Source organism: Rhipicephalus sanguineus, chromosome 5 (assembly GCF_013339695.2).
Source record: "Rhipicephalus sanguineus isolate Rsan-2018 chromosome 5, BIME_Rsan_1.4, whole genome shotgun sequence".
NCBI classification, from domain to species: Eukaryota; Metazoa; Arthropoda; class Arachnida; order Ixodida; family Ixodidae; genus Rhipicephalus; species Rhipicephalus sanguineus.
In genome coordinates, this window is record NC_051180.1 from 71,433,010 (window position 1) to 71,458,084 (window position 25,075).

A 25,075-nucleotide genomic window follows, 5' to 3' on the forward strand; every position below is an offset into this window, starting at 1 on the left:
GTTTTAACTGTAGCTTACTACCAATTAGCAAACATTGTCTAACATAACGTGAGTATGCTGTGCTTACTGATACACCCATGGCCATTAGCATTGATCCAGAAAACAATCCTATTTCTTTGAAGCAGTGCATTGCCAAAGTGACACCCTGTGTGCACTCACTCAAAATCACACTAAATTTGGTCCATGTCACAGAGGCATAATAACAAACTATCCATCATTAACACTTATGCATGCAATCTAGGCTTTTCTGATCCTCTGGGGGGAAAGCTTTTTCACCATCAGATTTTGTCATGCACAATTCATGTCGAATGAGAACTGGAAGTTCTAGATTCCTGCTGAAAGATTTATCATTGTGCTTATTTAAAAAAAAAAGCTAGCTACCAAGTGGCATAAAAGAAGTGTATTGTGCCGAAAGCAACCAGCAAAGCTACCAAGAAGTTGACACGGTATTTTCTCCAAGCTTGGTGTGCCACGAATTGCTTTCCCCATCACCACTGAATCTTGGAAGACAAGTGTCAGGGCAGATGTTGCAATGTCATGATGTCTCACGAAAGTGCTGCATAACAGACGTGATAGAACTGAGTGCTGGCTGTGGATCTGATGCCAATGGCAGTGGAAACAACTAGCAGTAGCAACTTCATGTGAAGTTATGCAGCATGAGTTAGTGACTGTAAATCAGGGTGCTGATGGCAAGAAGCAACTTTTATAGATGACTAATGTTTTGTTATATGTGAGGGCAAATTTCTGAAAAATTTGTGAAATAACAAACTTTTTTTTTTTACTTTATTATAGGTTTTTTTTTTTTTTTCACTGTGGTTTTACAGAGGCGATGATTTAAATGGTTAAAGCAGTTAAACAGGCAGTATTTGGAATTCAGGGCTTCATGTTGAGATGCAAGTTATTGCCATCATTCCAGGATTGGGGATCTTTTTCGTACCTACACCGCGTGCAAGAAATGTTAAACGATAAACAATCTCCTTTGTAATGCATGGTATTAAATGGCATGGTTAGGTGTGCTTTAATTTCACTTTGCTTCGTCTAGCCCCCTGTACTTTCTCTTTTTCCTGAAGAGTTTGTCATAATGTGGCATAGATGAGCCTTATAAGTAAAAACATGGAGGCCTGTCCTCATGTAAAAATCGCATGGGTGGCTTTGCAGAGTTATCATTTATAAGCGTGTTCTAGCAATCTTTGCGCAACATGGCTGCAACCGGTAAACCATACCGGTTGTGTGCAGGTCCTCGAAATCCTTAAAGATGTCTGAAATATAATAGGATGTCTGTCTTCAAGGCCCTTGAAAATTGTGGAATTCTTTTTTTTTTCTTTCCTTGGAAACACTGGAGTTTCGGTATCAGAGCAGCCTAAATTCAACTGTGGAGTCAGCTTTATTTGGTAGATTAGTATTGCTTCATCAAACTCCCCATTTTAGAAACAATGCATTGGCATAAGTGCACTGGCATGAGTTCTGTTTTGTGCCATGAACACAGCACCGCGAGCTGAGCTAGACAAACATTGTTGCTTTTGTGCTGGCTTCCTACCAGTGTTACGTTGCTCTCCTTGTGCTAAAAACATGAGCACCGTTTAAAATGAAATTTATTGCTGTGGCATTCTGTGATTGTTGTACGAGTTGGAAGATGTCTTACAGTGCAGATGACTCTGCCGGCTGCAGTGACTACCATCTCTTCACGATTCCAACAGAACTAAACCGTAAACAATGCAATATGGCTGCCCACATTCAGTAGCAGCCTGTCTGTGGCAGGCAGAAGGTTGATTAAAGTGTTCTAGGCTGCTTTAATACAAGTTTAATATAACCTGTATGAACCCTGCACTGATTGTTGTGCAATATTAATGAGTAGAGACTTAATCCAGTTTGGAAGTATGCTTGTTGGAAACCAAGAGCCAGCCTAGTGTGTGTTTCCTCACATCTAGCCTTTTCACTCTCATTCATATTTCGCTTTCGCGGATGTTGAAAATGATGGTTTTCGGCCCTCCTAGGTTTACATCTTGTACTAGTATGAATTCAGTATTTGTGCACCTTAGTTAAGGTTTGGCTCTCAACATCGAGCAAAAGTAATAGAGGAAAGACATATACGAAGATGCAGCTGGCAGCAACCTGTGTCACAGTCTGAGAACTTGCGCAGCCCAACAGTCGGCCCTCCCGAAGAGCTGCTCGTGTGGCCGCCTTGAAGATCTCAGACACGGTGAGAAAGTACAACCTGGCCGCGACCTCTGCTGCCGAGGGGGCAGACTCGGACGAGGACTTTGACCTCGCTGCCGAAGTCCGAGCCGAAGGAGGCTCCTTCGCCAAGCTACCGGTGTCACCCACAAACATGGTAAGCTGTGCTGCATATTGCGACTTGGCAAGTTCATTTGGTGGCGGTTCAGTAGATATTCAAAGGTGTTTCCTGTTCTCTGCTTTCATAGTGAAGGCTTCGGTGAACTTTAAAAAAAATATTAGATCAGCCTTAAGACAGGTTGGAAATTGGCTTTAAGCGATATTGTTGGACGTGCAGACCAACTGTTAAACGTAGAGGCTAGCCCATGGATGTTAAACATAAAGGCTGACCTCAGTGGTGAGTTAGAAATTTTTCTACAAACGTAGTCATTGTGATGCTTTACCCAGTTGCACGCAATGCATTTTTTTTTCATTAATTCTCTTCCCCGTTTGTATTGATTATTGAAAATCCTGTACATGTGCCCGATAGAACAGCCCCTGTTTTGGCATGTATGCTAACAGTATGGATAAATAAAAATTGGGGTCAAGATTTTTGGGTGGGAAGCCCGTCAAAGCGTATCGTGTTTGCTGATTGCAAATTTTGCTTGTTAATGTGGGGTTGCTGGGGGTCTTGATGTCCTTAAGCTAAGTATGGCATTAGCTGTGTTGTGATGTGGATCAATGGCATTGTGGAAATTTACCTCTGCATATGCAGGATGCAGGTTTGAGGTAGTTGGTTGGACAGATTTAAAGTAACATAGTGAATGTTAAAACTCTGACACGAGAAAAGGATCTTGTTTATCCCTCGTTTTCTCTGGCATTGAAGTTTTACATTCACGCTGCTACTTTAAGTGCTGAAGCATAATTACGAGAAAAAGACAGCATCCCTGGCTTTTTAAAATACCCATCTCCGCAATTCGGGGGGAAATCGTCCTCTCTCTCTATCTCTCTCTCTCGTGTGTGTTTGTGTTTGTGTGTGTGTGCATGTGTGTGTGTGCGCGTGCGCGCGCGCGCGCTATTTAAGGTGTGTGGTCACTTCATCTTATTTCAGGCATGGCAGCACTGTTCAGAGCCTGCATCCACCGAAAACAGTGTGTTAGGGGTTGTCTTGTGGCCAATGTAGACAGTTGCTGAAAATCTGAATCTCACTGCTTGTATAGTGTTCTCAGTGCCCCATACATGTGGCAAGGCTGCATTTTTTCTTACTCTGGCTCACTGAGGCATGCACATCCTTTGTCACAGATGCTGAAGCCAGCGGCAGCAACAGCACCAGCCAAACAGCCTGCAAAAACACTGGTGCGCTGCATTGTGGACAGCACAGCAAGTACATTGCCCCTTGTACTGGAGTGTGAGGACGAACCCCTGACGCAAGTTCAGCGGGAAGCCCACATGCTTGCCCAGAATGCCTACAACCGCAGCATGCGTCGCATCAACGAAGCTCGGGTGAGGAGCCTCACTCACTCGTGGCGTAGTCAGCCAATAAGATTCTCCACGATGCTCCTTTTCGCTAGATCGTCTCACAGGGCAATGAAGTGTGCAGCTGTGATTTGAGAAGAAACACCTTAGTGGAGAAGGAAAGCGATGTTAATCTCTTTGGACCAAACCAATACATTTTAATCAGATTTCATACAAAGGTCATCAACATTGTTTTTTACTGACTCTTATTTAATAAATCTGTAGGGGTGTGCGAATATTCGAAATTTCGAATATTTTTCTAATAGTGTTTGCTATTCGATTCGATTCGCACTGAAATTTTACTATTCGAACTATTCGAACTTGCCAAGGACAAATGCAGTCAACATCCGGTTGAAAGTGACGCCTTCAGATTTTCAATATGCTTCACCTCATTACACTCTCGTATTGCGGCAAAGCTGCCTTTCAAGCTCCGTTACGGTCGAACTTAGTTAAGAGACAAAGTCCGGTTAAAAGTGGTCCCTACATTTTCAATATGCTTCACCTCATCACACCCCCGTATTACGGCAAAGCTGCCTTTCAAGCTCCGCTACGGCCGCAAATGTATTAACTCAAGAAAACGCTGGTTCCAATATGGAGATGAAAGATGTGGCAGAGTTGGGGGCTCAATTAATGCTGTTTTGGACCTGAAATTTGGGCAGGAAGACCGAAAAATCTGACGCCAAAGCTTTTTAGCATCCAAAATTTCAGATGTTCTTATATATCGAAGTCTACAAGGCAAATTTGGAACTCTGGACTTGAAGAGAGCACACCCTTGTCTGCCACATCAGTTGAACTTCCACAGAAGTTGAAAGAGAAGGAGAGGCTGAGGAAATGGCATCTCTGCCTGTCACGTGTAAAGTGTTGTCGGCAACACTTTGGTTGCACCAAATCATTTACATATATGAAATATGACCCCACCAGCGCTTCATCAACCTAGCGAAAAGAAACACTTTCATGTTGCTATCTCACAAGCACATACTTAGGGATTCTCTGCAACTTTTTCTGTAATTTCACTTCGAATTATTCGAAAAATGTTTGAGAAATATTCGAAAATTATTCGAAATTATTCGGTTCGATTCGCACTCAATCTTTATTATTCGAATTCGCTTCGCACCCAAAATTTTGCTATTCGCACATCTCTATAAATCTGCCATTACCTTCACTCATGGCCTCAAGATCTAACCCAAGTTAACTACATTAAAGGAGTACTGACACGAATTTTAAATATTTTCGGGTTGTGGCTCTAAATAAAAACACGGGTGTCAAGAACCCTAAAAAGAGTGTCGGAGTGCTCGGGAATGCATGGAATACATTTTTAACACTGCTGCCTTAAAACAGCAATTTCGGTTTCGGTATCAAGGGGGCGGCTTCACAGGGACGTGATATACAGTCGAATCCCGCTATAACGAATACCGCTACAATGAAATTTCTGCCACAACGAATAATTTTCGATTCCCCGTCAGCCGCCCATACAAAACATCCCGATTATATGGACAGAGCCACAAAACCTAAAAGACAGTCAGACATAAATTTAAACTCTTTGTATGTAAGCACTTTTGTCATAACTCAGTTGACTTCACATGAAGACGTATGTCGAGTGTGCGTGAGGCAAAGTATGTTGCATAAAACTCGGTTCCCTTAAGTCTGCTTTGCTGCAGTACAACCATGGTATGTGATAAAGTATATTAAAAATATTGAAGTGATGCTTAAGAGTGAATAGGTGCCATTGTCACAGGGCATGTCATATGTATTCCTTATTTATACAGTGCACCATCTCTGGTCACAGTACAAGCATCAAGACATATAATAACTGTATTGGTAACCATTCAGAGCTGTTTCTGATGTGGTGATATGGGCACAGCACAAGATGTACAGTACTCACGGATTTAAATAGGATAATTTAGGGCTAAGTAATGCACATGTCTTCGTTCCTGCCGTCTTCAGTTCGGATGATATCAGCGTAATTTCGACTTGGAATGTATAGATCAGAGCCAACATTGTCTTTAGAGACCAGATTTGTCCCGACATGACATGGTTATCTTGAGCAATTGTGCGTACAAGTCATTAAACTAAAAGATTTGATGTCGCGTTTGAATCCGTGAGTACTGTACAAGGCATATCTTGTGTGCCCTGTGCATGAGGCCATAATGGAGCCTAGTATGCATTTCTTAATTGTACTCATGCACAGGTCATTTCTGGTGACTATATGAGCCCTGAAGCATCTAATAACTCATTCATCTAATAACTGCCATTCTGAGCAGCTTCAGATGTTGCTGTGTAACATCAAGAGCGCAAGAGCAGTTTGTGGTCACCCCCCAATTTCCTCCTGCCTCCTCCCCTCTTAAGCTCAGCGAACCTCCCGAATTTTGAGGCCCTCAGTTTAAAAGGCGTAATTATGAAAATAGTGTGCAGAAATTCTGGCCTTCAGAACATAATGTACGTGAAAGAACGCTGCCGTATAATTGCTACAATATTTTTATTTTACTTTATTTCAAGGTACCATACAGGCCCCATGGGGGGCATTGAGCAAGGGGGGCAATACATACCGCATTTACTCGATTCTAAGCACTCCCTTTTTTTCACGATCGCGATACTAAAAGTGAGGGGGGTTGCTTAGATTCGAGAAATCGAAAAAAATGACCGCACGGCCCAACCCTTTTTCGCGGCAATATTTCAACGAGATGGGTGTGAGAAATCACATTTTATTTCGAAAACAGTAAAAATAAAAATAAGTGCTAAAAATAAGTGCAGGCAGTGAACCCACCACTTGTGTCTGTGGTCAGTCACTCTCACTGCCGCTGGAGTCCGTTGCACCACTCAAGCAACTCGAGTCCATCGCACCATTTGAGCTGCCGGTCTCGAGATCTTCTTCAGTGCCATCTAAGTTGTTAGTGATGGAACACTTCTTAAACAATTTGACGACAACGTCAACTTTGATCCTCTTCCACGCGTCCGAAATCCACGTAGCTATCGGTGACGGGGACGCTTTCTGCAGCTTTCCCGTTGGCGTTTTTTCCCGGTCGGAGTTCCGGACCCGCTCTTCGTACTCCTGTCGAAGGTGGGCCTTAAACGGCTTGTTGACCGAGACGTCCAGGGGTTGTAGCACTGGCGTCATGCCCCCTGGAATGACGACCAAGTCACAGTTGCTCTTTTGCAGCTTGGTCTTAACCTCCGGGGTAAGGTGGCCGCGAAATGCATCTAAAAGAAGCATAGATCGCGTGCCTGAAGGTCCGCCAAGCAGTGCCCCCGGCCGCCGCTGCCACACGACTCGGATCCAGTCCTCCATCAGTTCAGCTGTCATCCATCCTTTGTCCTGCACTCGGACGATGACATCTTTTGGGAAGGATTCATTTTTTGGCATGTTTTTCCTTTTCAGGATTATGTAGGGGGGAAGCTTACGGCCGTCAGCTGTGATGCACAGCATCACCATGACACGCTGCTTCTCGTATCCTGTCGTCTTTACCCTAACTTCCCGGGCTCCTACTTCATTCACAGTGCTCGCTCTCGGCATGTCAAAGAACACTGGCGTCTCGTCGGCGTTGCCGATCTGGCCGAGATCGTAGCAGTTTTGTCTGCGAAGATCCATGACGTATTGCTGAAAAGCAATGAGTTCATCCTCAAAGTCACCCCGGCGCCTCAAAGAAAACACATTCCTCTTCATCATGCGCTCCACCCAGCCACAGCTAGCACGAAACACCGCGCGGGGAATCTGCATTCTTTTCGCGATCTCGATCGCTTTCATCTGGAAAGCCCCTGTTTCTTTCGCTGCGAACAAACTCGCAGACCTCCTCTTCAAGTTGCGGATGTCGGCCCTTGCGCGTTCCCGTGAACTTTTTACGTGTCGCGACGCCCTTAAAAATCTGGTCCCGCTGCTTCCTCCACCTGATAATGCAGGCTCAATCCACGCCAAATTCCGCTGCAGCACTGTGGTTGCCTTTGTCTTCAGCAAATGCGATGGCATCTCGCTTGAAGTTCAAGTTGTAGGAAGCCCTCTTCGCACTCATACCGCCGTTAGGGCTATCAAACGAACAACTGACAAAGCAACGTACGCCCGTCCGCGACCCCGCACATGCGATACCAGCGCAACCTGTCCGGATTTGCCACACTTAACAAGCGCCGCCGACTTCTGTGTTGCCATCTCTTGTCTGAACATAGCAACACAAGACATGGCTTCCGAGATTAGCAGCGAGAAAGCACGCATGGCGGCATTATTGACTGCGCCATGCTCACAGAAAAAAAGGGGGGGGGGTGCTTACAATCGCGAAAATACGGTATATACACCTCAAACTGTAAAAAAATACAAAAGAAACAATTGCAAAATAATAAGTCAAACAAAAAGCACCACAGTTCAACACGTTACAAAAGATACACGCATGGTAACCGTGAACAAAACAGTGGATTTCCTGGTGGTTAAATTATCGTTAAATTGTCATAAAGTGTGGCGAGGCTGCTGAAACTGTGATATTTTTTATTTTCTATCTGTTTAGGCAAGAGGAGCCAAGCTCATCTATTGCTGTCCAAAGGATTCCTATAACACAAGCAATGTGCCACCACCAGTGAAGGTAGGTAACTTTTCAAGTAACTCTATGTTCTCATTTGCTTCAGTCTGCGTGTTTTCTTCAGCTACTACCATAGATGTGCTGTGCCTGAAGAGAGCTAATGGGGAGAATGATTCAGCATAAAAAGGGTCCATGATGGTCGTCTTCATGAGCGTGACTGATGTTGTCGCTTCGTCATTTTTCGTATCTGATATTAAACAAAAGCTCAGTAAAGCCGACAGTTGTGCTAGTTGTGGTCAGATCATCGTTGAAAAGTTCGATAAGAGCCCATAAAATGGAACACAAAGAAGGCACAACGGAAATTGTTTCATCCTTTGTGCGCTTGTCCCCCTCTTTTCAACGATGAAGGCACATTGCTGTTAACAGGCTGCTAGCATTGCTGCATTGTGAGTTCTTTTTCCAACTCCCTGCAAACAACAGATAAAGCATGGAACATTCACTTTCTGCTGTGATTTTAAATGGCCCGAGCAGTGCACTAGCGAGTGATCCCAACTACTGAGCCATGCAGGAATGTGAACATTCACTACAGATAATCGTCAACGTACCTTCTGCACACAATCCATCAATCATGGGCATCGTATCTTAGAGTTTCCTACAGATGGTCAACTGTAGCGCTAGTGTGTATAAGGGTTTCAAGCAAAGCAGTTGAATGGTAGTTGTCAGTACATGGATTTGCCTAAACTTCATCCCTGCAGCTTCAAATGGCTGTGTCTTATTACGGATTCCTCATTTCCTGTGCAGTAGTGCATTGTGAACTGTTTATAATGTTTATACATCTGATTGGCTTCTTTCGTTTACAAAAATAGGATTTCTTCCAGATTTAGTCCAGTGTGTGTGAGTGAAGTGTGCTGAACAATGTTGCCAGGGTGTTTGAATCTGCAGGCATGGAGTTCAGACAAATCCACATGCTAGCCACCATTGTCGTGGGAGCTGTATGCATCACGTTTTAGTGTAGGGCAGTGGCTATTCTACTAATTAATGAACAGATACCACTGCAGTGTAGATGTGGGGCCTCCACTGCAAGCAAAGAAACAGTGCTTAATATCATTCTTGCATTATTTTAGTGGCAGACAGGGTTTTCAGTCTCTTTGCACGTATGAACGCTATCTCTGTTTGTTTATTTTTCCACACTGCAGATAGCACCAAGCCCTACATTACTAAATCTGATGTTTGATCCTCGCACTGGTATGCTGCTTGCACCTGGAAATGCACAAGTCCTCATCAGTGCACCAGGTAAGGGGGCTGCTGATATTGAGATGAAGTGTAGAGGCATGCTAGAATCAAATTATTTTTCGTAGTAAATTGGGAACGCAGAGAATGGTTGAAAATTTGGGCAGTCCAAAAACAAAATTAAGTGCATGCAGAAAATGTACCATTTTATTGATATTTCTTGTGTTGAGGGAGTCGAGGACAAGGTGTCAGAACTGTGAAACTGCTGATGCATCATTGAGGTGGCTTCAGAAAAAAGCCTGCTGGAAAAAAAATGGGGAAAAAAAAAAGACAAGGACCGTGTCATCAAAGTAGCGGGTGCCAGCTTTTACTGAGGTCCACATCACTGCCTGTGACTGCTGCGGTGGCTTGGAAAGTTCATTACAGTCAACATCCGATTTTTTGGACTCCCAGGGACCGCAAAATCGTCCGAAAAATCGGGCAGTCTGAAAAAGCGAATTCCTGCTTTTTTATTCCGCTCAAGTGGTCAAATTGCCACAGCCACATCCAAAATAGCTTCAGTGCCTAGCAGTACATTTATCACGCATTTTGTCAGGCTCCTATGCTCCTATGAGCGACATGGTGTCTGCCCATCTTGATATAAAGCAAAGTTCTGTTTCACTCAGGGAATTTCAGCAAAAACACTCAGGGAAAAACCTGGAAAACTCAGGGAATTTAGAAATGGTCTACTCGGTAGACGACGCCCTGATATTTTCTTGGTCCCTTCAAGTTACTGTACTCCCTTATATTGAGAATTTTGTTACATAGAAGTTTGTTACGTTGACGTTTAACTGTAATTACTACGAAAGGTTGAATTTCAATGCGGTGATGTTTCGACGTAATGTAAAGTGCCATTTTTACTGACTTTGTTATGTTAAGGTTGCACTGTATGTCACATTCTCATTTGTTGCTGTGTATACCCAAGCATTGCCGTGTTTTTGTTGTTGCCAGTTTTACCAAAGCTTCATTGCATGAATTCTGGTGCTCTTAAAACTAATCCCTTTCTTCTATTTCACAGCCAAGAGTATTCCTGCCACTGTGGCTGCTGTGCCGAGTTCTTCTCCAGTGGTAGCCAACATCGCTTCGGCGCCATTACAAGTCACTCAGCCCCCTCAGCCACCTCAAGCGAAACCGGTGAGCCTTTTATTTTTCACATTGCCAGTGTAGTCTGGAAGAGGGCATTCGCAAAATACTTGCCTTCCTAAGCGAACTCGTTCTATGTTTGTGAAGATTCTAAACTAGATACAGTAAGCTGTCAATAACTCCAACTCTGATATCTCAAGACGTGATTTGAGTATAAGTCCTGCCAGATAACATTTTGAAATCTTGACAGCAACACTACTGGAAAGTCACTCCCTGAAGGTTTCTGTACCCAACATGTAACTGCGACGTTATCAGAAAAGGGAAAACAAGATTCTGCGTTGCATTTCCTGCTGCTTTAACAGTGGGGTAAGCGTCACTTGGTGCCACTGAGGCTCTTGAGTGCAATACTATAAGTAGCCCTTCTCACCAGCATTTTGTTGACTCTCATACAGTCAAACTCCGCTACAACGAACTCCGCTACAACGAAAATCCCGCTTCAACGAAGGTTTTTCGATTCCCCGCCCGCATCCCATAGGCCCCAATGTATTAAAACTCCCTCCACAACGAACCACTTTTTTATTGTTCTCCCGGTTCAACGAAATTTTCCCGGGACACAAGTCACTCGATCTCACTCGGACTGAACCACTCTAACTAATTTTAATAAGTTCTAACAATGTAAATTATATAGTAGCAACAATTTTCATCGTAAAAAACGGCGCGCAAAAAAGGTACACATGACAGCGGTTGTCCTGTGCATTTGACCACTTTGTTTTTTCCCCCCGAGTTGTTTCTAACGGAGAATTCCTATCAGCTGACTCGCATTCAAATTCTACATTAAACATTCTCCTCGTTTTCTGACAGCTAAAACGGTCGCAAACGCACCAAAGTCGCATGTAATCCGCCGAATGCTGCAAAGCCAGGGGTATCACCCATAGCCATGGGGGACGCCATCGTTGGTGCTTGATGACGATGCCAACGATGCTGCGCAACATTCTCTGACAGCCAGCGGGCTTGGCCGACCGAAGCCTAGCCGAATCCCTATGTTGGATATTGGCTGCTGGCTCGGCCATCTTTGCGTGTGCCTTTTTTTACACGTGTTTAGTGGGCGAGCACCAAGTCGACCAAGCGAACCCAGCAGCGTTAGTCCTCGCCCAGTTAGCTCGCTGGTCCTGCACGCTTCGCTTCGTCAGCTACGACCCATGCTTTTTTTTTCTCGATCTCGTCTACGGTTGCCAGGGCCTATGGCGGCGCCACAGAGCAAGAAACGGAAGTTTCTTTCGCTCGAGCAAAAGGCGGAAATCATCGCCGCGGCAGCAGCCGGAAGAAAAAAGGACTCATCGCGGAAGAGTACGGTATCTCGCCAAGCTCGCTGTCGACGATTCTGAAATCCGAGGCGAGTATTTCAAAGGCGCTAGCGTCGGGCACATCTGCTCAACGCAAGAAGACGACCCAGCCAGCCCACGAAGAGCTTGACAAGGCAGTGTATGCCTGGTTTTGCGAAACGAGGGCAAAGAACATACCAATCAGTGGCAGTATGATTCAGCAGAAGGCACTGAACTACGCCTGCATTTTAGGCATCGCCGAGAACTTCAAGGCAAGTGCCGGGTGGCTCAACCGCTTCAAAGAGCGCCACGAAATCGTCGGAAAAGTGCTGTGCGGGGAGTCCGCTTCGGCAGACTCTGACGGTGCGTCATCGTGGATTGCGACGAATGCTGCCAGCATCGTAGAAAAGTACTCTGCCTCCGACATATACAATGCGGACGAGACCGGGCTTTTTTATGAAATGCTGCCAGCAAAAACGCTCGATTTCAAAGGAAAACAGTGCCACGGAGGTAAGCAAAGCAAAAAACGAGTGACCGTGTTGCTTTGTGCAAATATGGACGGGTCCGACAAGCGGCCCCTTCTCGTCATCGGCAAGAGCGCCAAGCCGCGGTGCTTTAAGGGCACGAAAAACCTGCCAGTGAAATACGTCGCGAACAGCCGTTCGTGGATGACGCGGGTCATTTTCACCGACTGGCTTGTCTCTTTTGACAATGAGATGAAAAGGCAGGACCGCCGTGTTTGCTTGCTGCTGGACAATTGTTCAGCGCCTGGACGGCAACGTCAAGCTGACGAACGTTGAGCTGAAGTTTTTCCCGCCCAACTGCACTTCGCTGATCCAGCCTTTAGATCAAGGCGTGATCAACAGCGTGAAGCACGCATACAGGTCAAGACTCATAGAGCGAATCCTGCTGAACACCGAGCATGGCCGCGACACCAAAGTGGACTTGTACATGGCTGTACAAATGTTGGCAGCCGCATGGATGTCGACGCGGGGTGAAGTTGTCAAGAACTGTTTCGCTCACGCGGGATTTCGACCCGAAGAGATGTGCAGTACAAGTGACGATGCACAAGCTGCCGACGACGTTGGACCGGCGCAAGACGCGACAACGGCCGCAGCATGGGCAGCTCTCGAGGAAGCCGGCATTGTTCCTGAGAACGTAGCATTGAGCGACTACGTAAATGCCGACGCGGACGTCCGAGGAGCTCAATGATGCCGAGATCTTCAAGAGTGCTCGCGCCGCCGCCGCCGATTCATCCGACGACGAAGAAGTCGGGCATGGTGTTCCGATGGTCCCGACGGCAGTGACCGCATCGCAGGTCATGGACTCCTTGGACGTGTTACGTAGTTTTCTTGGCGCCCATGACGACGATGTCGCCATGCAGCTCCTCGCAGACTGTGAGCAGCGCATTCTCCCGTTGCTCGTGCGAAAGCGCAAGCAGTCAAAAATAAGCGATTTTTTCAAATTCTGGAAATAAAATGCTCCCAGAGTGTCGTGCATATCCTATTTTCTGTATTTACTGCTTTTTCCGCGACAACGAAATTCTCGCTACAACGAAATTTTTCGCGATCCCCGTGAATTTCGTTGTAGCGGAGTTTGACTGTATCTAAGAAAATCGGCTAAGCCGAAATTTTCCGCGGTACAGAACCATTTTCCATAGGTGCAATGTATTTATTGCCCTTTTTCTCGGAAGTATTTCTGGGCCAGCTGTTGGATATCTCTTTTTATCTAAAAGTGGAACAAAAACTTTGCCGCCAGGCGTTTCACAAGGTTCATGCGAGGCTACCCGCTTATGACGAAGTGGACGCTGTCCCCGAATGGCAAGCTGTCCACCCCTTGCTATACACTCAAACCTCATTATAACAAAGTCGCATTTGACATGAAAATAACTTCGCTATATCCGAAAATTCATTATAAGCGTATATCCGAGCCATTGTATCTACAGTGAAATCTCGGCGGTATAACAAACTTCAAGGGGTCATGAAGCACCCCTTGGGCTGATTGAAAAAACACATCCTGCGGAAAGCTGACACGGCTATGAACTGCTCTGCCAAATATTACAGTCGTGCGCGCCGCGTAATGGCCACAAGCGGAGCGCGAAGTTGCCGTTTCCCCAGGCACCCTCTTTTCAAACAGAGGCCGGTTCTCACTCTCGTCGGTGGGCGGGGCGTCTGTCCGCTGTACGTCGCAAGAGACATAGCATGCTTATTGGCCGATAGCCGACGTAAATCGAGAGCGGCGTTCGGATCAGATGTGCTTCTTGCCGCGGGGTGCCGCCACTTGCCGGCGCCGCACTCCTCAGTACACGGTAGCCGCACTCGCGCAAGCGAATCACAGCGGGAGAGCGATCGCGTTTCATGACGCGCGCTGGCGTAACTTCTTTCCCTCATGCCACCCCTCCCTGTCTAGCTTCCAGTGCGCTCGTCGGCACGAGAAAAGAGAGAAAGCGCTGGGAGCGTGCGCCAAACCCCCGTAACTCCGCTGATTCTTGACGGATTCGAGAAATTTTTGCGGCAATCGATTCGGGAGGCAGTACACTCCGATACTGAGGCCATTAGATCATTACTTGGAAAAGTGGTTCATGACCCCTTTCAGGGGACCGCGGAAAAATGTTCGTTATTCTGAAAGGTCGTTATTCTGAAAGCCCAAAAATTTACCATAACAATAGAATTTCAGTAACGCAAACGTCCTACCTCTGCAACGGTACGTCCCTGAACTCGTTTCTCACAACAATGCACACGTGAACGTCAGACAAGGCACGTTTATTTGAAATAGTCCGTGATCGTTTTTTGACGGGTGCAGCACAAACTCTGCGTCACGAACGATTCTAGACCATCCTCATTTTTATGCGCCGCTTCGGTCACTGTTCCGCTTTTTTCTATGAATATGCGGAGTTTCCTCAAGTAGTCCAACGCATCTATGGCCGACACGGACTCGTCGCGATCTTCGGGTGCTACCGTGACATCGTCGTCCATGTCATCGCTGCAATCCTTTGAAGGGACACTAAAGAGAAACAATGAATTGGTTTAGATTGATAAAGTGTGCTCGGAGAACTCTTGTGTAGTTTATTTCACCACCATAGGTTTATTATTAGAGGAGAAAACCAATATCAAAGTTTCATTTTTAAATTTCGCGTCGAACTTTGTAATTCGTGACGTAAAAGATTTCAAAGAGCATTTAACGTATTTTAGCGCCACTGGCTCGACGAAATTTCCACAAACTCGTTATGTCAAGTCCCTGGCCCCCTCAGAGGACAATGTACTTCGATTTAACCGATTAGGAACTACGTAGGCCAAAGCAGGCGCAGTCAAAAATATGTGATGTCACGGCAAATGGTGCGGGAACTTCAAGGTGGTGTCGCCACCTGTATTTTCTTATTGCGCGTTTTCTCGCTTATTAAGCGTCTTCTCGCAGCAAGCGTGGCGTTTTTGGTATCGTGTGAGACTACTTGACTAATGCGAGCAAAATCGTTTTGCTCTTTAGTGTCCCTTTAAGGCCCAACTGCATGCACGCGAGTTTTGAGCGACGGCCGACAGGATTTCCTGTTGCGGAGGACCATCCATCGCCGTTGCTTGTCGCGTCGCAGGTTTCTGGAAAGCCAGAAAACATCACTTGTCGGCCGGAAGTGAGCATGATGATATCCGGCAACATGGCAGCATCTCTGACCCTCACTTCAGTTGCAATTTGCTCGTGATGCTTCCAATCGGCGCGTACTTCAAGGAATGCAAGTTATAGACTACCTTCTTTACAGCCCCATCTCACGCGGAGAGCGAGGCAGCGGCCGTATTTTGTCGTTAATTTTGATCGACGGTTCGTTTTGATGTTTCGGTGGTAGCTTGCTGCAAAGTCAACGTCGTCGTGTGAGGTAGCCCTTCTACCTGCGAAGCAACGATGTGAGGCGCTGCAGCTTTTCTTAAACGTTCTATTACAGCAAGAGGAAACGTTGTCGAGATGCGCCTCGTGGACTAACCCCAACATAACGCAGTTTGCAAAGTGCGACGTAGCGTAGGCAGCGTACGCTTCCGGGCACCCCATGGGATCACAGCAGATACTACTGTCGCGGTTAAACATAAGATTGCGAAAAAAGAAAGTCGCAAAACGCTTTTATGGCATTCTTATCTCAAACAAGACAACAATAAATTTGGCATGTTATCATTCATCTACTCTGTAATTATTTTTCGTAATTTGCCTGCGTGCACGCAATAGTTTTCAATCGAGCAACCGTAACACTTTGTCGCGAACATGTGGGTGCTCCCGTCGCGACGGAGCCTGTTTGTCGCAGTCGCCTTCGCTCGAAAGTCGTGTGCAATGCATGCGGTTGGACGTTTACAAAACCTGATGCGCTGTCGCCTCCGCAATGGAGGAAAAAAAGAAGTTATCCGCCCGCGTCTTTCTCCTCCCGCACCATCTCAGATTTTTGGGGGAGGGCATCCGCTCTTCGCACTGCATCGTCTGCTCTGCTACCTTACAGCTCCGACTGGCATCACCGATACACTGAAATCTAAGAATCCTCGCATTTCGGGATATAAGTTCGTAGTACTGAGGTGTTGTTAAGATTACACGGGAATTAAATAACAATCGTTATTATGAAATGTTCGTTATTCTGGAGTTCGTAGTAGTAAAATATTTTTACATTGACACTATAAGCAGTCGGCACGGGATTTCTTAAAAGTTCGTTAATTTGAAATGTTCGTTAATGTGGTGTTCGTTGTAACGAGGTTTGACTGTATTACCAAGGCTATTCTTAATTTACTTTGTTATAATTGATAATTTGTTATATCCATGTTCGTTATATCAAGGTTTGAGTGTACTACATTATGTATGCCTTTGCTGTGTCAGTGTTTTGTTCCATTAGTTTTGCATATTGATCAGTATGGATTGGCCCGATGAAGTCCATATTGGGCAAGTAATGCTCATCTGGTTTTGTTGAGGTCTTAATCGGCATCGGTAAGTTACAAATCATTAGTGATTGATTATCGATTGGCTATTGATCGTTGTTACGCGTGTATCCAAGCTCAAACGTGCGTAACGATGTGTGTCACTGCATTTTCTATGAATTATTGGGTATTTATTGGTTATCGAACAGTATTGATTGGCTATCGATTGGCTATCAATGAGTATTACACTATACTCTTGATAATGCAAACTCGAGGGGACCTCGGAATTTTGTTTGAATCCATCTCTTTCATTTTCCTGTGCTGCCCTCTGCCGTTTTGGTAGGGTATTGGTAGGGGCCAAGGCAACTGGTATTGCCAGATGTAAAGCCTCCGAGATGAAGAGACATGTTGCGACTTTTCCGCTAGGGGAAGGGCGCATGTGCCGGGGCATTGTGAAAGAGGCGGATTATGAGAAGTTCCAATAGGCTTGACTTACTGCAACATACCAATCAGTGTTGAGATTTTTATTGTTTCTCAGGGCCGCAGCAAGATCATAGACAGTTCTGCATGATTGCCAGTAAAATTTTTAGATGTCAGCGATCACACTAATGTTTATTATAGAATGCGTACACGCGTGTGTAATTAAGGAATAAAATATTTGCGCGCCTGTGACAACTGGTACTCCCTTTCCAATTTTAGGATGTTTTCCCGCATCACACTAGTGTACTGCGGCAAAGATGACATAAGAGAGCATTCAGCAGGAGTTCGCTTTGGCTTTTTAAACAAATTTTTATTCCTCTGTCAGTATGCAATTGTCGGTGCATGCAGTTTGGCTAGTTTGAGCGTTTTGTCGGCAGGCAATGAATCGGCTTTATTTTCAACTGTTAGTTACCTAAAAATGCAAATTTTCAGCTAGAAGCAACAAACAAAGGCAGCAGATATTTCCATGCATGGACAGGCAAAAAGTTTGAATTAACCAAATTCGTGCAGTGGGGCAGTTTGAACTAAGCGGCATTAAAATACATTGAAAGCATAATGGGCCAACCACAAATTTAATATTTGTTTGAATTAACCTAAAGTTTGAGTTATCGAGAGTCGACTGTACACATGCATCCAAGCTCAAGCGAGCATAGCCGTTCATGTTGTGGCATTTTCTATGAATTATTGGGTATTTATTGGTTATCACTCGGTATTGATTGTGTATCGGGATTGGCCATCGATCGGTATTATACGTATATTCAAGCTCAAGCAAGCATAGGCATCCATTTCGCGGCATTTTTTTCATTTATTGGCTGAGCCCGGTTGCCATAGCCAGCACAATGATGTCATCGCACGGCGAGGTTTTTCCAGTCCACGGATCACACCTTACGCACAGCTTTAACTGCTCCACTGTTAAAAATTGCTGTTTCCCCTGTAATTGAGAGTAGCTGTAAGCATGAAGTGGCTGTTGGCAAAACAGATTGGTTGGAGATGGTACTAGCAACAATCTTGCTCATGTTCACAAGGGCACACCCCACCAAACTACACCACATTATGTTGTGCACACGTCCATATGGGTGCCGTTGTTTCCAGTCTTAGTGTGAGATAAATCTTGCGTTTTGCTTAGCGTATGTAGCCACAACATGACATACACTGGTGCGCTACACGCAGCGTGGTGCCATCTCTCGAAGGAGGCGGCAACCCGCGCTGCGAAAACATTGCCTCCATGCTTAGCTCCGTCCTTGTGCCATTTACTCTCCCACTACTGGCATTTAAAAGAGGGAGTGCATGGTCCCCTGTATCTGCCTTCGGAATGTCGCTATTGGAAGTGCCGTAAACCTTAAGTGTACTAGAAGTTACAGCTTCAGTGATAGTCTCAATAAACACTAAGAAGAACTCCGAAACAATTCTTTTTTTTTTTTTTTTGTAATTTGTTTGGGCCGTAACTAGTGTATGTAATGCAGTCCTCTGTGAAGGGATGGCAGCCAAAGATCTTTTTTTTTAACACGAAAGTGTTTTATGCCGGAGTCCACCAAGACTTCGGTGACGTATTTCTGTCACGGAAATGACGTAGAAAAAATTTACCGTATTTACTCGATTCTACCGCGCCCTCGATTGTAACGCGCACCCGTTTTCCGCGACCAAAAAAAAAAAGTAATACATCGATTGTAACGCGCACCCATTTTTCGTGAGAGAAAAGAACAAAAAAAGTCCGTAGGAGTCAAACTTTGCACATTCAGAAGAACAAGTATTTGGGTTTTAAAGAACTGAAGTTTCAAAAAAGTAAAACACAAAGTCAAAAAGTGGGCCTTGCCGCTAAAACTGTCACCACTACGGCGGTGATACGAGTCGCGTAATGGATCAGTCCTCGTCGCTGTCGGACAACTTCTTGTCGCTGTCAACACTCTTCGATTTTGGGAAACCGGCCCTGCTTTGGTCCACTGAAACCTTTTCGTGAAGCTTTGCTGTAAAAAATCTTCTGCTTCTGTTTGCGCCAGTCTCGCACGCACGTTTCGGGAACTCCGAACTATATCCGAACGACCGCGATGCGGCCCGATTTCCGTCCGTCTCTCTGCACATGTAATAACTATACTTTTAAACAGGGTGTCGGAACGAAATGTTTTTTGTTTCGGTTTTCGCAAAAAGTTCCGTTCCGTTTCTGTTCCGGAACGAAAAAAAAATGTTCCGTAACGGTTCGTAACGGTTTTTTTTTACGGAAAAATTTGAAGTTAAGGTAATCATAACGAACATTGGATTTGTGATGTGGTTACTTGCCCTGCTCTTAGGAAAGTGGGACAAGGGTAAAATACGTTCTTCAGAGGAGCGGGAGTAACTGTACCACGAATTTCTACCAACTAGCACAAACCAGTATTAATTTCAAAGTCATAGTATTTATTTTCTCAAAAGAAGTGGGCTCATTGCTTTGTGTCAAGGGAGTCAGCACGATCTCAGAAGCAGCACGTCATTGAGTGTACTCTCTGATGTGCGAGACCGCTGTTCTGATAAAGAGATCGCCAGGCGTGCGCGACACACGCAGCACAGTCACAACGAAAGCTGGAAGAGCGGACTTTGTAGAGCCCGTTGGAGAGTCTCTTGGGGCATTAACACAAGTACACATGCAAGGTACCCGCTACGCCATAAATGATCCCAATTCTTCTGAAGTAGAGAAGTTCCCATTATGCCATTTTTTGTAATTCTTCGGAGTCTCGTGGTACACGCTACACATCTGTAAGGCATTATGTGCACTTTGCGCTGTGACTGATGATGATGAAGAATTATGGCTGAGCACTTTGCAGTGGGTGGGAAGCAGTGTGGCGGAATGGGCGCCTCCATTCCATTTCAATTATTATACTTGCCGCAATTCCATTCCTTTCAATTCCTCGGAATGAAAAAACTTAGCCCATTCGCACTCTGGGTATGGCCGGGCAGTTCAATTCCATCAATGTAATTCCTCCACGTAAGAAAGGCATCTTGATAGTTTTATTGAGTTAAGAATGAACGCCCTATAAAGCTGATGTCATTAGATGCATTAAGAACTGAGTACGCAAAACGGGTTACCAAGGTCGAGGGATAGAAGCTTGGTTACATATCTCGCGCAGTACAACCACCCTACTAATTCCCATAGGGGCAGTTCTCCCGCTACCTATAGTATTTGCATGGTCAGCATGTTTGAACGAATGGTGGTGTTTTAATATTGTTTATGCTTAAATGTGTTAATGCTAAAATGACGACGTAGCCTATTTTTATGCTTACAAAAGTAGTATACAAGAAGACTAAGCAGTTTTGCCACGCGTCTGGAGCGGTTGTGAATATGGAGAAAAATAAGATTTGGTTAATGAGGAATAATACCCTCTAGATCCGTGGTATTAGTTGGAACAGTGCACCGCTCGGGCACCTTGTGCCTTTGTATTGAATACGGAACACTGGGCCGCACTGCTCGTCAGCACTCACGCTTGTCCTGCGCTCCTCGCAAGCATAGAAGCACTAGCGTGGCACTGTGGTGGAAGACCCGACTGCCACGCAGAGGGCGCGGGTTGAAATGCCATCCGATCCTAGAAATTTGTTTCTCATTTATTTTTTTTATATCACGCGATAGCGGTCACGGACACCGGCGGCGGTGGACAACTATGGCGCCAAAATGAGCCGTTGTGATCTCATAACAGCTTTCGCTGTAACAAACTTCAGCGCCAACAATGCCCTCTCTACGCTGGCCTGCGTGACAGGCGCGCAAAAATCCACTTGCGTTAATATAAACATCTCTGGTTGCCACTGTTTTCGTTTTTCGCACAATTTCAACATATCTTTGCTTTGGAATTCCTGCCTGAGGTACGCGCTTATACCGTACCCTGAGATATGCTCACATTGCACGAGCTCAGTTGCTCCGGATTGCGAAGTTTTCTCGTGAACCGAAAAACGATTGAAAAAATTTCGTTTTCACTCTGGAACGAAATAATAGATAAAGTTTCGGTTACGTTTTCGTTCCAGTCCAGAATATCGTTTTTTTTCGTTTTTCGTTTTCGGTTTTCGTTCCGTTCCGACACCCTGCTTTTAAATGCGGCATTGTGGTACACTCGTCGAGTATTTGGAGTCAGCACTTCCATGCCGTCAATGCGAACGCAGAACGGGATGACAATCTCCTCAGCACACGTACGAACTGAAAAAATGGCAGAAATGGCTAAGGTGCATAGGAGGCGGCTATTTTGAAATGTCAATGGCAATACAATAACCGAGTTTCTTTTTTCTTTTTTTCGGTACTCGATTCTAACGCGCATGCAATTTTCGGACTCGTTTTTCCGGAAAAAGGGTGCGCGTTAGATTCGAGTAAATACGGTACACGATCAGATGTCAAAGAAAAAAAGTTCCGTCTACGGGTATCAAACCCACGACCGCTCGGTCCACAACAACAGATGCCGGGCACACTATCCACTGTGCCACGGCCACAGACTCTAGAAGCTTTACAAACGCGCCTTTTATATTGTCACGTGGTCGTGACGTCGACGAAGACAGCAGTCCGCGTTTGCAGGATGAAACTGTTTATTTGGCCGAACTTGTGGCCGGAAAATCAGAACTAGAACTACAGCAATACACGCTGTACAATGATAGCGGCGAACAGGGCGTCGTCCGTCGATCAACTGACAAGCGGTCAAGCGCGTCGGCTTTTATACAGGTGCTATGGAACTTTCCAGCAATATCGCTGGTGGCGGCGTTATCTCTCGACAACGCTGGAACATTCGCGTGCGGCGCGCAATCTTAACAAAACGATCTACCAGAATCGTGAAGCTTCTCGAACGCTGCTTCGGGGCCAGCGTCGAGCGTTGATAACCATCCTTGCTGGTCAAACTCGAACACATCAGAATAAAAGCAGAAGCAGGCGTGGCATTGCCCCCCTCTGAAAAAGCATCGTCCCGATGCTTGCAACAGAACATGGAAAGGAAAAAACAAGTGCATACACAAATAAATTACAATAACAAAGGAAAAAGTAGAGTCTCCAGGGTCGCTAACGCGCAAAAAACGGCTTAAGGCGCACGACATGGACAACTTCAGGTCGTGCGCGGCGTCGCTGGGAGTTCGTAATGCCGTCCGGGACGACCTCGTAGTCAAGAGCGCCATGACGTCGAAGCACCTTGTATGGCCCGAAGTATCGCCGAAGAAGTTTTTCACTGAGCCCACGTCGGCGTATCGGCGCCCAGACCCACACACGGTCACCGGGTTGGTACTCCATGTGGCGTCGTTGAAGATTATAGTGACGGCTGTCGACGCTCTGCTGGTTCTTGATGCGCAGGCGGGCGAGCTGTCGAGCTTCGTCGGTGGCGGTTGGTAGCATTGCGTCGAGCGTCATTGCCGGGCTCCTTCCGTAGACCAGCTTGTACGGCGTCATTTGCGTCGTTTCTTGCATGGCCGTGTTGTATGCGAAGGTCACATACGGAAGGATGGCATCCCACGTCTTGTGTTCAACGTCGACATACATGGCCAGCATGTCGGCGATGGTCTTGTTTAGCCGCTCGGTGAGGCCATTGGTCTGTGGGTGGTACGCTGTGGTCCGGCGGTGGCTTGTTTGGCTGTATCTCAGTATTGCCTGAGTTAGGTCAGCAGTAAACGCCGTACCTCTGTCGGTGGTGAGGACCACTGGGGCGCCATGACGCAGGAGGATGTTCTCAACGAAGAACTTCGCTACCTCGGCGGCACTGCCTCTAGGTAGGGCCCTTGTCTCGGCGTAGCGGGTGAGGTAGTCGGTAGCTACGACGATCCATTTGTTTCCGGTATTGGACGTCGGGAACGGCCCCAGTAAGTCCATCCCAATTTGCTGGAACGGCCGTCGAGGTGGCTCGATAGGCTGCAGAAGTCCGGCTGGCCTAGTCGGCGGTGTCTTGCGTCGCTGACAGTCCCGGCAGGTCTTGACGTAGCGAGTTACGTCGGCGACAAGGCGCGGCCAGTAGTACTTTTCCTGTATTCTTGCGAGCGTGCGAGAAACACCCAGGTGTCCAGACGTCGGGTCGTCATGCAGAGCCTGGAGGACCTCTGATCGCAATGTCGAGGGCACTACGAGAAGGGAATCGGCTCGAAGCGGCGAGAAGTTCTTAAGGAGAACACCGTTGCGCAAGAAAAACGACGTCAGTCCTCGCGTGAATACCTTGGGAACAACGGTGGTCCTGCCCTCGAGGTATTCCACAAGGCCCCTGAGTTCTGGGTCCGCTCGCTGTCGTTCGGCGAAGTCTTCGGCACTTATGGTTCCCAAGAAGCAGTCATCCTCCGTGTCGTCCTGCGGCGGTGGGTCGACGGGGGCGCGGGACAGGCAGTCGGCGTCGGAGTGTTTTCTTCCGGACTTGTAAACGACGGTTATGTCAAATTCTTGAAGTCGTAGGCTCCACCGTGCGAGGCGACCTGAAGGGTCCTTCAAGTTAGCTAGCCAACACAAGGCGTGGTGGTCGCTCACAACTTTGAAGGACCGGCCGTAGAGGTAGGGGCGAAACTTCGATGTAGCCCAGACAATGGCCAGGCACTCCTTTTCTGTTGTGGAGTAGTTGATTTCTGCCTTTGATAGCGACCGGCTAGCATAACTGATGACCCTTTCGAATCCGTCGGTCTTTTGCACAAGGACGGCGCCGAGTCCTACGCTGCTTGCGTCGGTGTGGATTTCCGTATCGGCGTATTCGTCGAAATGTGCAAGTATGGGAGGCGTCTGCAGGCGTCGTTTCAGTTCTTGAAATGCTTGAACTTGCGACGTTTCCCACCTGAATTCGACTTCGGCATTCGTGAGTTGCGTCAGTGGCTCGGCGATCCGTGAAAATTCCTTGACGAAACGTCTGTAATAGGCGCACAAGCCGAGAAAACGGCGTACGGCCTTCTTGTCGGTGGGCGTCGGGAAGTCAGCGATGGCAGCTGTTTTCCGCGGATCCGGGCGAACACCATCCTTACTGATTACGTGACCCAAGAACAAGAGCTCCTCGTACGCGAAGCGGCACTTTTCAGGCTTCAAGGTGAGTCCGGAGGTCTTGATTGCTTGAAGTACAACTTCAAGGCGCCGAAGGTGTTCGTCGAAGTTTGAGGAAAACACAACGACGTCGTCCAAGTACACGAGACACGTCTGCCACTTCAAGCCGGCCAGTGCTGTATCCATAACCCGTTGAAAAGTCGCAGGTGCCGAGCAAAGACCAAAGGGCATGACCTTGAACTCGAACAGGCCGTCTGGTGTTATAAAAGCAGTCTTTTCTCGGTCTCTCTCGTCGACTTCTATTTGCCAGTAACCGGTCTTGAGGTCCATCGACGAAAAGTACTTTGCGTTGTGTAATCGATCCAGGGTGTCATCTATCCGGGGAAGGGAATACACGTCCTTCTTCGTGACTTTGTTCAGGCGACGATAATCGACGCAAAAACGTAGAGTCCCATCCTTCTTCACTAGCACCACCGGGGATGCCCACGGACTCTTCGACGGCTGGATGATGTCGTCGCGTAGCATTTCGTCGACCTGTTTCTTCACGGCTTCGCGTTCTCGCGTCGAAACTCTGTACGGGCTCTGACGGAGTGGTCTGGCGCTTTCCTCTGTTATGATGCGATGTTTTGCCACGGGAGTCTGGCGAATTCTTGACGACGACGAAAAGCAGTCCTTGTATTGCAAGAGCAGGGTTTTGAGCTGTTCTTGTTTGTGCTTCTGAAGGCTGGGATTGATGTCGAAAGCTGGTTGCGGTGCTTTATTCGTGGGAGTAGGCTCGGGAGAATCGGTGAGGCCGAAAGCATTGCTGGCTTCTACGATTTCTTCGATGTAGGCGACCGTCGTGCCTTTGCTCACGTGCTTGTACTCGTTGCTGAAATTCGTGAGCATAACTGTTGCTTTCCCTGCCCGCAGCTCTGCTACTCCTCTTGTGACGCAAATCTTGCG

At 46.6% G+C, this 25,075-nt stretch overlaps 1 protein-coding gene across 4 annotated transcripts in view; it reads left to right on the top strand.

Annotated features, from left to right (window-relative positions):
* The window catches only part of LOC119393738 (uncharacterized), a 90,519-nt gene that overhangs the window by 5,224 nt on the left and 60,220 nt on the right, over window positions 1-25,075 (top strand). For all 4 annotated transcript variants that reach the window (XM_037660859.2, XM_049416334.1, XM_037660860.2 and 1 more), the window contains exons 3-7: window positions 2,141-2,332; window positions 3,457-3,657; window positions 8,157-8,231; window positions 9,365-9,461; window positions 10,456-10,571. In XM_037660859.2, the coding sequence (XP_037516787.1) occupies window positions 2,141-2,332; window positions 3,457-3,657; window positions 8,157-8,231; window positions 9,365-9,461; window positions 10,456-10,571 (681 nt within the window). The remainder of the gene's footprint in view (window positions 1-2,140; window positions 2,333-3,456; window positions 3,658-8,156; window positions 8,232-9,364; window positions 9,462-10,455; window positions 10,572-25,075) is intronic.